The sequence below is a fragment of the Gymnodraco acuticeps genome, unplaced genomic scaffold (genome assembly GCF_902827175.1).
Source record: "Gymnodraco acuticeps unplaced genomic scaffold, fGymAcu1.1, whole genome shotgun sequence".
In the NCBI taxonomy this organism is placed as follows: Eukaryota; Metazoa; Chordata; class Actinopteri; order Perciformes; family Bathydraconidae; genus Gymnodraco; species Gymnodraco acuticeps.
Window position 1 is genome coordinate 476,540 of NW_022991667.1, and position 13,876 is coordinate 490,415.

The window sequence follows — 13,876 nt, forward strand, 5'->3', positions numbered from 1 at the left end:
AAATGGTAATGTTAATCTGCTGTCCTTATTGTATTTTGGATGATTTACTTTTTCATTTGTTTTTAAATCTTGTATCATAAAACTGCAGCTTTAGAAATAACTTGAGAATGTCTCTCTGCAGATCCCCTCCTTCCCCTTCCCCTTCTCTTCCTCCTCAGTGGGTGTTTGACCTCTTCCAGGTGAAGTTTCCTTCCTCTTCATCCCCACTCCTCTCTTCAGTCGGCTGCAGTCTCTGTCTCCTCATCACGTTGGCTCTCCTCCTGCGGGGGGGGGCCATGTTGCTGGTCCTGCTCCTCTGCCCTGCCTGAATATATTCCCCATCCTTCTCCTCCCCTTTCAGGAAATCAGCGACTACTCTAAAGTACTCCAGAACTGCAATATGACTCCAGTTACCTCCCTCCCCCTCCTCCTCCTTCCCAGTCCTCCCCCCCTCTGTCTCCTCTGGGCCCTCCAGAGTGAACCCACAGTGCCCGCCTCTGTCTGTCAGCACTAAAAGGAAATATGGATTGCTCTGGAAAAGGGGAAGGGGCAAAGTGGAGGCCGGTGGGAGGAGAGGATCGTCCTGGCTGCAGATACAGAGCACAGGGACCCCCACCTCATCTGCATCCCTCAGAGGTTCGTTTCTCTCCCAGTAGTTGTCCCAGTCCTTGGCTGGGTAGGCCCTCTCGCCCAGGGCCCAGGCCACTGAGGGGGCCAGGACCCTCGGAGAATCAGGTCCCGAATTCAGAGAGGTTTTTGGAGGTCTAGAGCAGGACAGAGTTTCCTCAAAGTCTCTGAGGGAGGAACAGCTGAGGGCCCGATCCACATCCAGGACTCCCCTTAAGGAACTCTCATATCTTACGACCATGACACATGTAAAGGGAAAAAATGATAGTGTCCATATTACTTTTATGTTTAAACTGCTATTAAAGGTCCCCTATTATACTGTTTTTCATCAATATATTATAGGTCTCAGATATATAGAAAACATGTCTCTGAAGTGTTTGGCTCCAAACACCAAACAGATCATTGTAGCATCCCATAATCCCCTCTGTTTCAGCCCTGTTTCAAAAGTGCTGATTCTCTGTCTGTTACTTCAGATGAAAATAAGGAGCCACTCCCCACGCCCCTCTGAGAGAGATTTGGTTAAAAATAACACGGTGCTCTAGGAGGTGATAAGGTGGGGGGGGGGTTACCTTGGTTGGTGATTGGCTAATGGTTACACAAGCCAACAAATCGTTATGACATCATAAAGTGGCCAAAATCTGATCAGCTCATTTTCAGGTTTTTATATAAATGTATCAGGACAAAAAGTGAGCGAATCTTTTTTCCTGAAACTTTCAGAGTCTCTTTACGCAGAGGGGACACATGTTGATGTATAAAAAACATGAAAAAGTGGATTTTGCACAATAGGTGACCTTTAATACATCTGTTAATTGTTTTCTCTCTCACCTACTGAGCTGCAGTTTCCGGTGAATCAACGCCCCCCAGCGATAAACAGGAGGCATGGCTGTTTCGAACCACAGCTGTCCCCTGAGTACAGGAGAGATGGCTGCAGCCGCCTTCAGACAGGAACTGGACCCACTCTCCCCCAGGTAGGAGAGAAGAGTCCCTGAGCCTGATCCCTCACTCACTGCAACCATCACAGAGGATGGGTGGCGGCTGTGGACATAGGCCACCACCTGAAAGAAGAAGATAATCCAGGAAGTCATTACTGAAGGGTAAAATACTGTAAAGCAATTGGATGAACACAATGTTAATTTTAGCCATGCTAAGAGCAACTGTGTGGCAATGTGATGGGTTGCAATTAAAACAAATGTATGGACATGAATAATTCCCAGAAGACGATTCCTAATAATCATGTTGGCAACAGCATTTCAGTTTTAACACTGGTTTATGACCGAATAACAAAACTTCTGGCCCAGCTGTAATATTTGTTTACTGATAATTAACAGAGAAGCATGACCATTTTTGAACACTGTTGTGTGTGCATTGTCAATTGGATTGAAAATAGGCCTGCAACTAAAATAATATGAATTTGATTATTATTGTTGACTTTTTTTTTATATATCTATCAATCTATCTAACAAATCGTTTCATCCCAAAAGTCTTATGAACATAATTATCTAAAAACATAATAACCCAAAACTTGATTTAAAAGAAACCTGTACTTCTTTCTGTACCTGCTCAAGATCAGCTGGGTCTCCGAACTCAGTGAGCCGTGCTGAGGTCAGCGGACAGCCCGCGGTGCCTCGAGCGTGAAACACCACCACGTAGAAGCCCTGACGCACGGCCTGGTGGCACAGCACCTTCAGGTGGGGGGTCATCCCTCCCCAGGACCCAGGGATGAGGAGGAGGACAGGAGGCGTTGTGGTGAAGCAGCCTAGCGCGTTCCCCCCGGACCCCGGCTCCTTCCTCCCCTCCCACCTCCTCCTCCCTCCAAACTCACCCAGTCTTGTCCCCACAGCCCAGTCCAGAGCAACGATACCCCCGTCCCTCAGTAACAGATTATCTCTAGTGAACTGTAATATGTCTCCATGTTGTCCCCACAGCAGGCTGGACAGGGTCTGCAGGTGGGGGTCTCCTCTGGGCCAGGGGGCTAGTCTCGGCCTGGCCAGAGAGCCACAGTGCCGCAGCAGATATGTGGCGAGAGCAGAGGGTTTGCAGATGAGCTGCGGAGCGTCTGAGGCCGGACCGGAGCCTGACAGAATATCCTCAGTCCCTGTTCGTATGTTCCTGTCTAGTGGCAGCTCCAGGATCAGGCAAATAAGGACCCAGAGTCTCCACCCTGCAGCAGAGAAAGCCAGCCTCGTCCAACAACATACCCTGGGCCAGCGGAGACCCAGAGACAGCAGCAGGAGCAGCAGTGAAGGAAGCAAACAGAACAAATAATCCCATACGAATGATGCCATTGGTAAATAGAGAGATTGCAGTTTATCATACAAGTCCTGTGTTTTCTTCGTTGAGTGTTACTGTGATCTCCTCAGTAACATCTGACCCCCATATTTACAATCCTGCCTTGTTGTGCCACAAATCAGTGGGACATTCATGCCCTGTAGGCTGGCTGAAGTTCAGAAAGGTTGTCTTCTTTCTACAGTTTTTGCAAACACAAAAAAGAGAACTGGGGTAATGTAAATTGTAGCCTCTCAACTCCTGCTGCTGCTCCACCTCCCTCCATAAATCATTTACTGAAAGCACAAGTTCGGACTGAGCAAACACACGCCACATAAATCTGTTCCATTAATGCTAACAGGATTTATTTGACCTTGCCTTATCGGAATTCTTTGGCATCATTACCCCAGTTCAACTGTGATTATGTTTTGGATTGTTGATACAACAGTCCTTGTTATTTTATCTTTAGACTGTTTTAATCTATCTCAATCTATTTAAAGAGGTCTTGAAGTTGCCACTGCACTCTCATCTCATTTTGAATTTCATTGAAAGATAACATTGTTCATTTTGTCCGGATGTACAAAACTGGGCTGACAGGGACATGTACTGCAAACGTAGGTTTCTCACACAACCTGTTATCAGAACTGAAAATGAAACTATCAAATGGGAACATCAAAACAACAAAAACTCTGTTTGCTAATTGCAAAAACAAATAATAATAGAAAATAATTCCAAGAACTACAGACGCACCCTACTATCTGTGCCAACCTCAACTTGATAAACCACCTCTCTCTGATCCAACCAGCCAGTTCAGACTGCAGACCTGATGATAACAACATCGAGTCGATCATTGTTCTTTGTCCTAAGGTTATGCTGCCAAGTTATATAACTAGTTTACACGGCATGATGAATCTTTCCTTTTTGCTGTCATCAACAACAACAAAAAAGCAAAGAAGCTTCAGCATCCATATTGGTATTGGACAAATTGTTCTTCTCAAAATTGGTAGTGGAATTTTTCAATAGGCGCATTCCAAAACTAAAGGATATTTGTAATGGCCAATCCGTGCTTAGCACAGAAGTCCCAACAACTAGCCAACCCTTTGCATATCTCTTCATCAGACTACCTCACGTCTTTTGGTAGATTCGATTTTCAGATTTGCACTCGTCCAAGTAAGTTTTGCAATCGCTGTACAGCAGTTTCACTCTGGAAAAATACAATTGTATTATATCTTATATTCAGAAGATATTAAAAACTTCTCCAGGATTTAGTTTCCAGACCCAAATGCGTAAACGTGAGCCACTTTAAAAAAAAGTTGGTACCGCGACCCTTTTCGCATGAGGAGATGTCCCCATCCTTGTAACAAACCAGTGATAATGGGCTTCAGCACGCCATATGACAAGTTGTTCTTTATTAAACTGTTTGTGAGTTGTATTTAAAATGATGCCACTGCAAAAATGAATAGAAAAAAGCCAGAGACTCAAGCTACTTTTCTTAGCATTTGAAAGATAGCATTTAAAAAATAATTAAATATGTTTTCAACTGTTAAGTGATGAGGTCAGAGGAAAGGCAGTATCATCCTCTATCAGTCATTCCACTGCAGCACATGTAGTCAAAAAACTGCTGCCGGGTACGCCCAGTGCCACAACTCAATTATCTGTGGAAAACTTCTACTTAATCAAAACATAACAGTGGTGTTATGTTTCAGAAGCAACAGGTCAGACGAGTCATGCAGTGATGGACTCCTCCCCGGATAACAACCATTATAAATTAAGTGGACCTCAAGACCTAAGGTACAGTAACATCATACATGTTTGTTAAATAAGGACCACACTTTTGTAGTCAATTGACCAGAAAAAAACAAAGTTGAATCCATTTTATGTGAAGTTTTTGTTGAAAGTGAAATAATGATGTGTTAGCTGCTATTCTTTTAGTGCTGCAGGGAACTCCTGTTTGGTTGTGGTTAAAAAAAACAGGAACAAATTATGCATTTGGTTTATTTTCTGAATTAACATGTTTTTTGTGTTTATCTTTATAATAAACAATACAATACATGTGCTTTTTTTTTGCATAGTGATGTTTGGATTGGCAGCTTTGTGGTTCCTGCTTCTGCAGACTGGAGCTTTCGGGTTTGAAATATACTTTTTCAGTGAAGGCTTTTCGTCCAGCTCTTCACTAACTCATGAGGATATCACTCAGAGAGCCATCCTCAATGCCACCGTGCAGGCGTGTCGCGCTCTGGCCCGGGCTGAGGGCAAAGACTTCACTTTCCCTGTAAGGAATAAATTCTACCTAAATACATTTTAATTTGAATGTTGACCATTGCCTGTATTGTTCATTATCATTATGCCTTATTATTTGTGTGTGTTTGTCCACAGACTTTGAATGCTGTGTCTGTTGCTGTTGCCTGTGAAGCGTCAAAATCATCCAAGAGCTTCAGCAACGCTATCAAATTAATCCAAAAAAAAGAATCGACACACAGATAAATATTATTTCTACTCAGCACCTCATCACTTTGACGATGAACAGTTCTTGGATGGGAGGAGACTCATCACAGAAGGATTGTCCGTTGTGAAGGCCAGCAACAAGCGTGAAAACTTTGTGGCAGCCAGAAACTGGGGAGAATCTTACACACTTTACAGGTCATTTCTTTATTTGTTTTTGACATTTTCAATCAATTTAATCAATTTCCATCGGCTAATTTACTTTTTAAATCATATAAACTGACGCCTATTTAAACCTGCAATGGTAAGGGGACATCTTTAAAGTGCATTAATGAAGACTTCTGAAAAAATGATCTTGGTATTTAAAGATATAGACTTTATATAATACATTTCCTTTTTAAATAATAGGATTTCTACAGTCATAGTAACTGGGTGGAAATGGGAAACAAGCTCCCAAACTCTAACCTGTTCAGGGAAGGGACGAGCATCGGAAACATAGCAGGTAAAACATATCATGTCAGCGTTTGTCTGCACAAGAAAAGAAACAGATGACAAGAAAAAAGAAAACTGACAAATTGTTCTTTCTCAAAGCCAAAGACAGAGCAACCTGTCGCAACTGTGACGGCAAGGACTGCAGGAACAACATTTTGGAAGATATCCTACAGGAAAAGATACTTATTTCGGGATATTTTGCTATATTTAGTTCTTCCAAACCAGAAGGTAAAGGATGTAACACCTGCCTCCATCCTGGTTATTTTCCAAAGAAGATAGAAGAAGTGTTCTCTTATCTGTTTCTATTACTGAACAGGAAAGTGCAGCCATGGAGGTTTTTGGGATAAAACAAGAAAGACTGAACCTAAAGGTGGGATTAACAAAGACAAAGTTGACTCCGACCATGGACACCTCCACATGACAGCAGCAAATATGGCTGTAGCTGCCACCAGTGAGCTACTGGAGGACATTCGAGGGGCTGCTGGGGACAAAACCTTCCTCCAGTAAGAAACCCATTCTGCATGTTGCAGTTAGTGTAAAACTGCAAATGGGATCTTCTCTTATCTCTTTGTTCCTTCTTCCCTCAGGTTGATGGGAATCAACAAAGGATCCAGTAAAGCTCTTTGCTTTGTGATCGACACGACAGGAAGCATGAGCGATGACATCGATGCAGTGCGGGCCGTCATTTCCTCTATAATCGACAGTAAAGTGGGAACAGAAGATGAGCCCTCACTCTACATTCTTGTTCCTTTCAACGATCCAGGTATTATTATGCCCCAGACTTTTCAATCTTGTCTAGTAGTTTGTTTTGAAAAAAGGGTTATTTGTACCATTAAATTATAACATTTGGGACTGCGGCATAGCTCACCTGGTTGAGCTGGTGGCTCATGTACCGGACATACTTTAATGTTGGAGTGTTGTTCACATAATATGTCAATAATAAAGAAAGAACACATATCTGTAAACCAGAAAGTATCCAACAAGCAGAAGAGGAATATTAAAATCATGTATTAATCCTTTCTTCACCTGAACCCCAGATTTTGGGCCACTGCTGAAGACTACAGACCCAAATGTCTTCAAGAATGCGATTGATTCACTAAGAGCAGAAGGAGGAGGAGATAGTCCAGAGATGAGTCTTTCAGGGCTTCAGGTGCTGAGATGTTTATGAGACTACTTCATGGTCAACTTGTCATAATAAGATAAAACATTTAAAGAAAACTTCTGTATGCTCCTACAGCTGGCTTTAGCTGGGGCTCCTCCTGAGTCTGAGATCTTCCTCTTCACGGATGCTCCTGCTAAAGACACACACCTGAAAAGCACAGTGATCGCACTCATAGAGCGCACCAAGTCTGTGGTAAGTATCTACAATTGGGGGCAAAGAAACGCTTAAGAACAGTGGTTTTCAAACTTTTCAATAATGTATCCGCTGACCAACCCAAAACATTTTGGTAAATAAAAATAAAAGATATTTAAAAAGAGACACATACACTAGAAAAACATAAAAGTTTAGATACAAGTAAGGTCGTACTTAGGCACAACAGTGCATTAGGTTAAATGCTAGAGTTAGCATGTTAACAGGATTAGGCGTAGGTAATGCTCGCCGTGTTTTAACATTAAACACAAAGAACTTTGTTCATAAATATTGATATGAATGCCGGTTATACTATGCAGGTATGGATATGATAATAAGTACACAATATCACAACTTTCAAATACTTCTACAGTGGATTAAATGTATTACATTTGACATATAGAAATTAATTATTTGGTCCAAATAAGGCTGTAACATTGTGGGCGAAATTACAAGATAGGCCTGATAAAATAAAATGCATCGCAATAATAAATGAGGTTTTTGCGATTTGGTTTCCTTGAACTCTAAGCTCCTCCCAGTTGGCTTTACGCCTCTAACTTTCCTTGATATTTCTGTCTCTGTTTAGGTGAACTTCATGATAACTGCCGTACTGCGATCCCGTCGGCGAAGACAGGTCGATGACAGCGAGCAGCAGCAGAGTCGGATGGGGGTCTCAAACGCTGCGCTGTACAGAGACCTGGCTCAGGTGTCAGGGGGTCTGGCTATAGAAGTGACCAAGGCTGAGCTCCCTGCAGCCACCAGCATCATCACACAGTCCTCCACATCCTCTCTGGTACCAACACTCTCACTCGCCGTCACAAACACTGCTTTCTAGTCTATAAAGATTCAGTTGTGTCTTCAGTTTCCTTTCCCTTTCTAGGTGACTCTTCTATAAGCAAACAGAAATCCAGGGAAGGCAGACAATTTCACCTTCTCAGTTGATGAGTCAGTACGAAACATCACAGTTTACATCACCGGGACCTCCACCACCTTTTCTCTCACAAATCCTTCAGGTGATACTGTTACAGGTCATAACCAAGTTGCACAAAACATGGTGTTAAGCAGAATCTGTGACTTGGCATACAAAACGTAATTTCCTGACTTCGGCACAATCTGGTGGTAGTAATAAATATGGAACTGCAGTAGACAATGATCTTTACCTGTTTTAATCTATCTCAATCTATTTAAAGAGGTCTTGAAGTTGCCACTGCACTCTCATATCATTGGTGGTAGTAATAAATATGGAACTGCAGTAGACAATGATAAACTCTACTACTTTTGAAAAATTATAAAGCTTGGTTAACTTTTTTTAGCTTTTTAACACATGTCCTTCATTTCTCATAATGGATTTTGCCTTTAGGTGTGTCTCAGGAAAGCACAAACAACAGAGGACCGTTGATCACTGCCTCCCAGTCAGTGGGAAACTTCCAGACTCTGCAGCTAAAATCTGAAACTGGACTTTGGGAAATAAAGTTTGTGTCAACAAATCCATACATGCTGAAGGTTGTAGGTGAGAAGTGAGAACTCTTTCACTGTGGTTGAATTGTGAATAAATACTCATCTTTTTAGGTATCCTTGTGGCGTCTTTGGTTGATTCTCTTTTATTTTTTAACTATATATTTGCAGGTGTGAGTGCCATTGACTTCCTGTTTGACTTTTTGGAGGTATCGCAGGGTCCACTTGGAGGTCTTGAGATTATAGACAATCGTCCGAGAGCTGGTAAAGGAAACACAGTTGTGTGATATGCCAAAGTAATTCCTTCCCCTAACGTTATACATCGCAATGGATTTTCTTCTTGTTTTGAAGGTGTCAATGGTAGCCTCCTGGTGACAGTAACAGGGAGCGATACCGCCACGGTGACAGAAGTCATTTTGGTTGAATCGTCCGGGTTAAGGCAGGTTATTGGCAGCGTGGAGGCTAAGGGTGGAGGAAACTACTTTGCTCGGTTCGACAGGATACCAGCAGAGGAGTTTGTGGTGCTGGTGAAGGGGCAGAACAACAATGGTTCCTCCAGAGCGACCTCAGTGAACTTCCAGGGGCAGTCCACCACCAGCATCAGAGCCTCTACTGTCACCGTTAGATCTGTAAGTTCAATGCATCCAACGAAAAACCTATGCCTTTTATTGCCTAATTTTTTTAAATACATAGGCTACTACTGCTACTGACTGTTTTACTTCTGTTTTTAGCCTGATACAACTGGTGTCTTGGAACCAGGAACGCTGCTCTCTGTTTCCTTCTCTGTGGCGACAAGCGGTGCAGGAGGAACCTTCAGCATCCAAGCTACGAACGACCAAAACTTTGATTCATCTTTCCCGTCCAGTTTAATCGTCCAGTTTAATCGTGAAAACTGGAAGCACTGCTAACGGGGCAGTGAACATCACGGCCCCCTCCAACACCCCCTCTGGCACTGACGTCACTCTGACCATCGAGGCCGAGGCTCCAGGAGGGGCAGGCGCCAATTATGTTGTGCTGCGTTTCACCGTCCTCACACCGGTAACACATCAAATTACAATAAATGCAAAGGCACTAAATTATCATGTTATTTCCAGGGTCATACATGTATCTTTTTCTCTCCTTGAAGATGTTTAATAGCTACATTTTAAAAGAACATCTCATGTTTAATCTCTGTCTCTTTAACCCTCCTGAAAAAGCTCAGTCTGCTCTGATTGGTTAGTTCTTCCTTTTCCTTCCTTACTAATCTGTGAATATCTTCACAATCATTGCAGCGGAGGGCTGACAGTAACACAGCAGCAGCATTTCTGCTTATATATTGTATAGTTGTGACACCAAAACCTCATATTAGTAGTCCTGAATTGAGCATTTTTATACTTTTGCAGGATTTATACAGCACGTATGAAAATCTCCCCTTTAACAACATGGGACCTTATATCATTTCACTATTGGGTTTATTAGTTGAAATAAATGTCAAACCATCTGTCTTTATCCACTTTTTCTCCTCACAGGTGACTGATTTCGCTCCGCCGGTGTGTCAGAATGTCAGCCTGCAGGCCAACTGCTCTGATTCCTGCAGCTCGTCGATGTGGGAGCTCTCTGTCCAGGTGACTGATGGGGATGGAGGGTCAGGTGTTGACCGCGTTAGTCTCAGACAGGGCAACGGGACTTTGAACACCAGCCTCGCTGCTGGAAACATAACGATGGTTTCATACGATGCTTCTTGCTGTTCGCCGGATGTGGAGCTAGTGGTTGTGGATGAAGTGGGTAATGTGGCCACCTGTTTCTACAGCATCACAAGAACCGTGGTCCTCACAGCAACCACCCAAAGCCCAAAGGTTCCGACAGCAGCCCCTGTTGTGTCTTTGTCCTCCAGAGCGGTGCCCTCTTTCCTGCTCTGCATTTGCATCACCATCCTGGGGCTTAATTTGCCATTTTAAATGGGGATCAACTGATCATTAACTTGTTTCGAGGGGGCAGGGTCTAAAAAAAAATCTTCTGGCTTCGAAAAATCAACTATAAACTTGGGTGATGTGCTATAAAACTATCCTTTATGAAAATTAAACTACATAATGCATGTGCTGTATATATTATAGGATCTTGGTGTCAAAAACCTTCTTTAAAAGCTTAATGGGGTTGGGAATGATTCAGCCATATGAACATGTAAATGTTATTATTTTACCTAAATCAAGGATCATTTGTTTATAATGTGAGTACTACTGCTGATATTGAGATTTAGTATGGTATTGTTGATTTAATGATTGCTTTTATTTGATTAATAACATTAGTTATATATATATTATATAAGTAAAGTGTTGCTTCTTTAAACAGCTGATTAAAAAATATCAAGGATGATACAATAAAACAAAAAAAGTGATGTTGACCACTGTGATCATTTTGGGAGAAATATTATAGCAGAAAAAGTCAGAGGAAAGAAATGTGATCTGGTACTGTCATGACAAAAACGGGAAAGGATACAGTGTAAACAAGAGTAAATCAAAGTTGATTGATTGATTGAATTGATTGAAAAGTTTATTAACAGCGTGTATATTGGGTACAGTACAGTACAGCTCAAAACATACAATTGTTAAGGGGATGCAGACCAGAGAAAGACTTTCGTCTTGTTTACATCAGGGTCCCCCATTTCCAACTCATCATATCATTTAAGACATATAAGACATATAAGACATACAGATGGCTTATTTACAATTTACATACAGGTGTTTTTTTACATACAGATTGCTTATTTACAATTTTAATTTTAGATTTCGTTCAAATACATCCTAACCGGACATTTAAGACATACCAAGTCTACAGATATACAGTTAGTAACAGAGTCTAAAATGCGAGTATATACATAGATGGGGGGGGGAAGCTGTCCATTGAACGACAGGTTGAGATTTGTACCATTACCGGGGCCAGTTTTGCAATGCTCTCCCCCGAAGGTGCTCTTCAAGAGAGGTTTTGAAGGTAAGTATAGTTTTACTTTCCTTTACAGTTGTGGGAAGAGCGTTCCACCTTGATGTGGCATAATTGCGAAACGTGTATTCCCCCTTTTTTGTGCCAAATCTGGGTTTCACATGATTTGTGGAGCTCCCTCTGGTGTTATGATCATGGTATTCCTTGACCTTTGGGAAGAATTTTGACATGTACATGGGTACCATAGAGGTGTAGTGGATCTTGTAGACCAGGCCCATTGCAAGTAGCTGTACTCTGTCATCTACTCTAAGCCATCCTAGTTTGTCAAAGTGGGCAGAGGTGAGGTGGGTTCTAGATGAAAGGTCAAGCAGTAGTCTGACCAGTTTATTTTGCGATGTTTGAAGTTTTATTTTTAGCGCCTTGGAAGTGCTATGGTACCATGACGTGCAAGCATAGTCATAGTACCCTTGAATGAGTGCTCCTGCCAGAGTTTTCAGGGTGTTTTTGTTTACCAGAGAGGAGATCCGGTATAGGAATCTAGTTCTTTGATTGACTTTTTTTATTACATTGGATGCCATTTTGTCACAGGAGAGGTTTGCCTCAAGAATAGATCCTAGGTATGTAATTTCCTTCTTACTTGTGACAATAATGTCACCCACTGCAACTGAGAAGTCGTCGGATTTGCTGAGATTATGTTTCGAACCGAAGAGAATGGACTCTGTTTTACCCAGGTGTAATGATAATTTATTATCGGCGAGCCAGGTGCAGATTCTGCCGAGCTCGGAGCTGAGGGTTTTTTCAACCTGCAACCTGTTCCTGTCAGAGACCAGCAGGGCTGAGTCGTCCGCGAACAGGAACAAGTTGCAGTCACATGCTGATGACATGTCATTTACATAAATTAGGAACAGTAACGGACCTAATATGCTTCCTTGTGGAACACCACAGCTCACTGGGAGGGGGGGGGACAGAGTACCGTTTACCTCCACCATCTGTTCTCTCCCCTCCAGGTAGGATTGCATCCAGCTCACCGATAGTTTATCAAAACCAATTGCTTTTAGCTTGTCAATCAGAATGGGGTGATTGACAGTGTCGAAAGCCTTTTGTAGGTCCAGCATCACCATGCCGCAGTACTTGCCCTCGTCCACCTCTTGTTTGATGTGGTCGCTCAAATAAAGAAGGCATGTGTCAGTGGAGTGGGATGTTCTAAAGCCAGATTGAAATTCATAGATTAGTTTCTTTTCCGCGAGGTACTTTTCGACCTGTTCATATACTATTTTTTCCATGACTTTCGAGATGGAGGTAAGTATAGAGACAGGGCGGTAGTTGCCTGGGTCCAATTTGCTGCCCTTTTTGTGCAGGGGGGTTACTCTTGCAATTTTGAAGTCTTTGGGTACTTTTCCCTGTTTTATGGAGAGGTTAATTATGTGAGCTATGACTGGTGAGATGGCGGTTGCTGTGTCTCTGAGGAATTTGGAGGGGATATTGTCGTGGCCAGTGGCCTTGTTAGGTTGGAGGGCGCTCAGTTTAATGAGTAAAGTATTTATAACAATAAATAAAGCAAACTAATACTAAAGATAAAGCTACCATAAGAAGTGTGTGTGAGTCAGTAACATCAGTTGCGTAGCTGTGAATGTGTGAGGATAATATAGTGTGAGGTGTTGGATGCAAAACTCAAATGCAATACCAAATGAAAGTTAAAACCGGTAGCTGCTCTCAGGAAGGGGAAAAGAGAGAGAGGCTCTGGAACAGGGCTCTTAATCAGGCACACTCACAATCTGTTACCTTCAGGGACAAAAAGGAAAACATGTAACAACCAAAAGACCTAAGGGGCTGGTCAGGTCAGTCACAGTGTAGTTCTGCATGTATTAACTACCTGTGGGTCCAGCATCAATCTTAAGAATGCAGCATCTTTTGATTATTTACATTACATAGTACATACATTTAATATCATCAATGGTGAATGTAAAAAATCTAAAACACACGTCGTAAACTGCAGCAGGGAATAAACATAGAAGTATGAAATCATTCACTAGAGCTCCCTCCAGTGGAGGAACACTTCAAATAAGGAATGTGTTTAAACTCAGCGTACCATGGCCCTAAACTTATTTAACTTCTGCTAGTGATAGGGAAGGGACAACAACAAAAAAGCCTCCTCACTGCACGTTTGGTTTAAGTTATAGATAACATTAAAACCTGAGGAAGAATATGATTTTGATGAGTCATGAAGCGTGTTCGCCTGCCTTTCCCTGCCAACTTTGGACAGAATAAAAGTGAAAGAATGTTGGAAGAGAATAGATCAAGAGGAAGTTAATGTACTGAGAAATATTTGATTGTTTGCCCCACCCAAGT

General features: G+C 42.2%; 1 protein-coding gene and 1 pseudogene across 1 annotated transcript; one reads left to right on the forward strand and one right to left on the reverse strand.

The window, feature by feature from the left end:
* Positions 1–126: 126 nt before the first annotated feature.
* Positions 127–3,093, reverse strand: LOC117534424 (protein ABHD15). The gene is made up of 3 exons (XM_034198615.1): positions 2,163–3,093; positions 1,432–1,661; positions 127–836 (listed from the first exon to the last, which is right to left on the reverse strand). Exons 1-3 carry the CDS (start codon positions 2,889–2,891, stop codon positions 155–157), a joined length of 1,641 nt encoding a protein of 546 aa, XP_034054506.1. The 5' UTR covers positions 2,892–3,093; the 3' UTR covers positions 127–154.
* On the forward strand, positions 2,710–10,963 carry LOC117534423 (annotated as a pseudogene).
* The last annotated feature ends 2,913 nt before the right edge of the window (positions 10,964–13,876 follow it).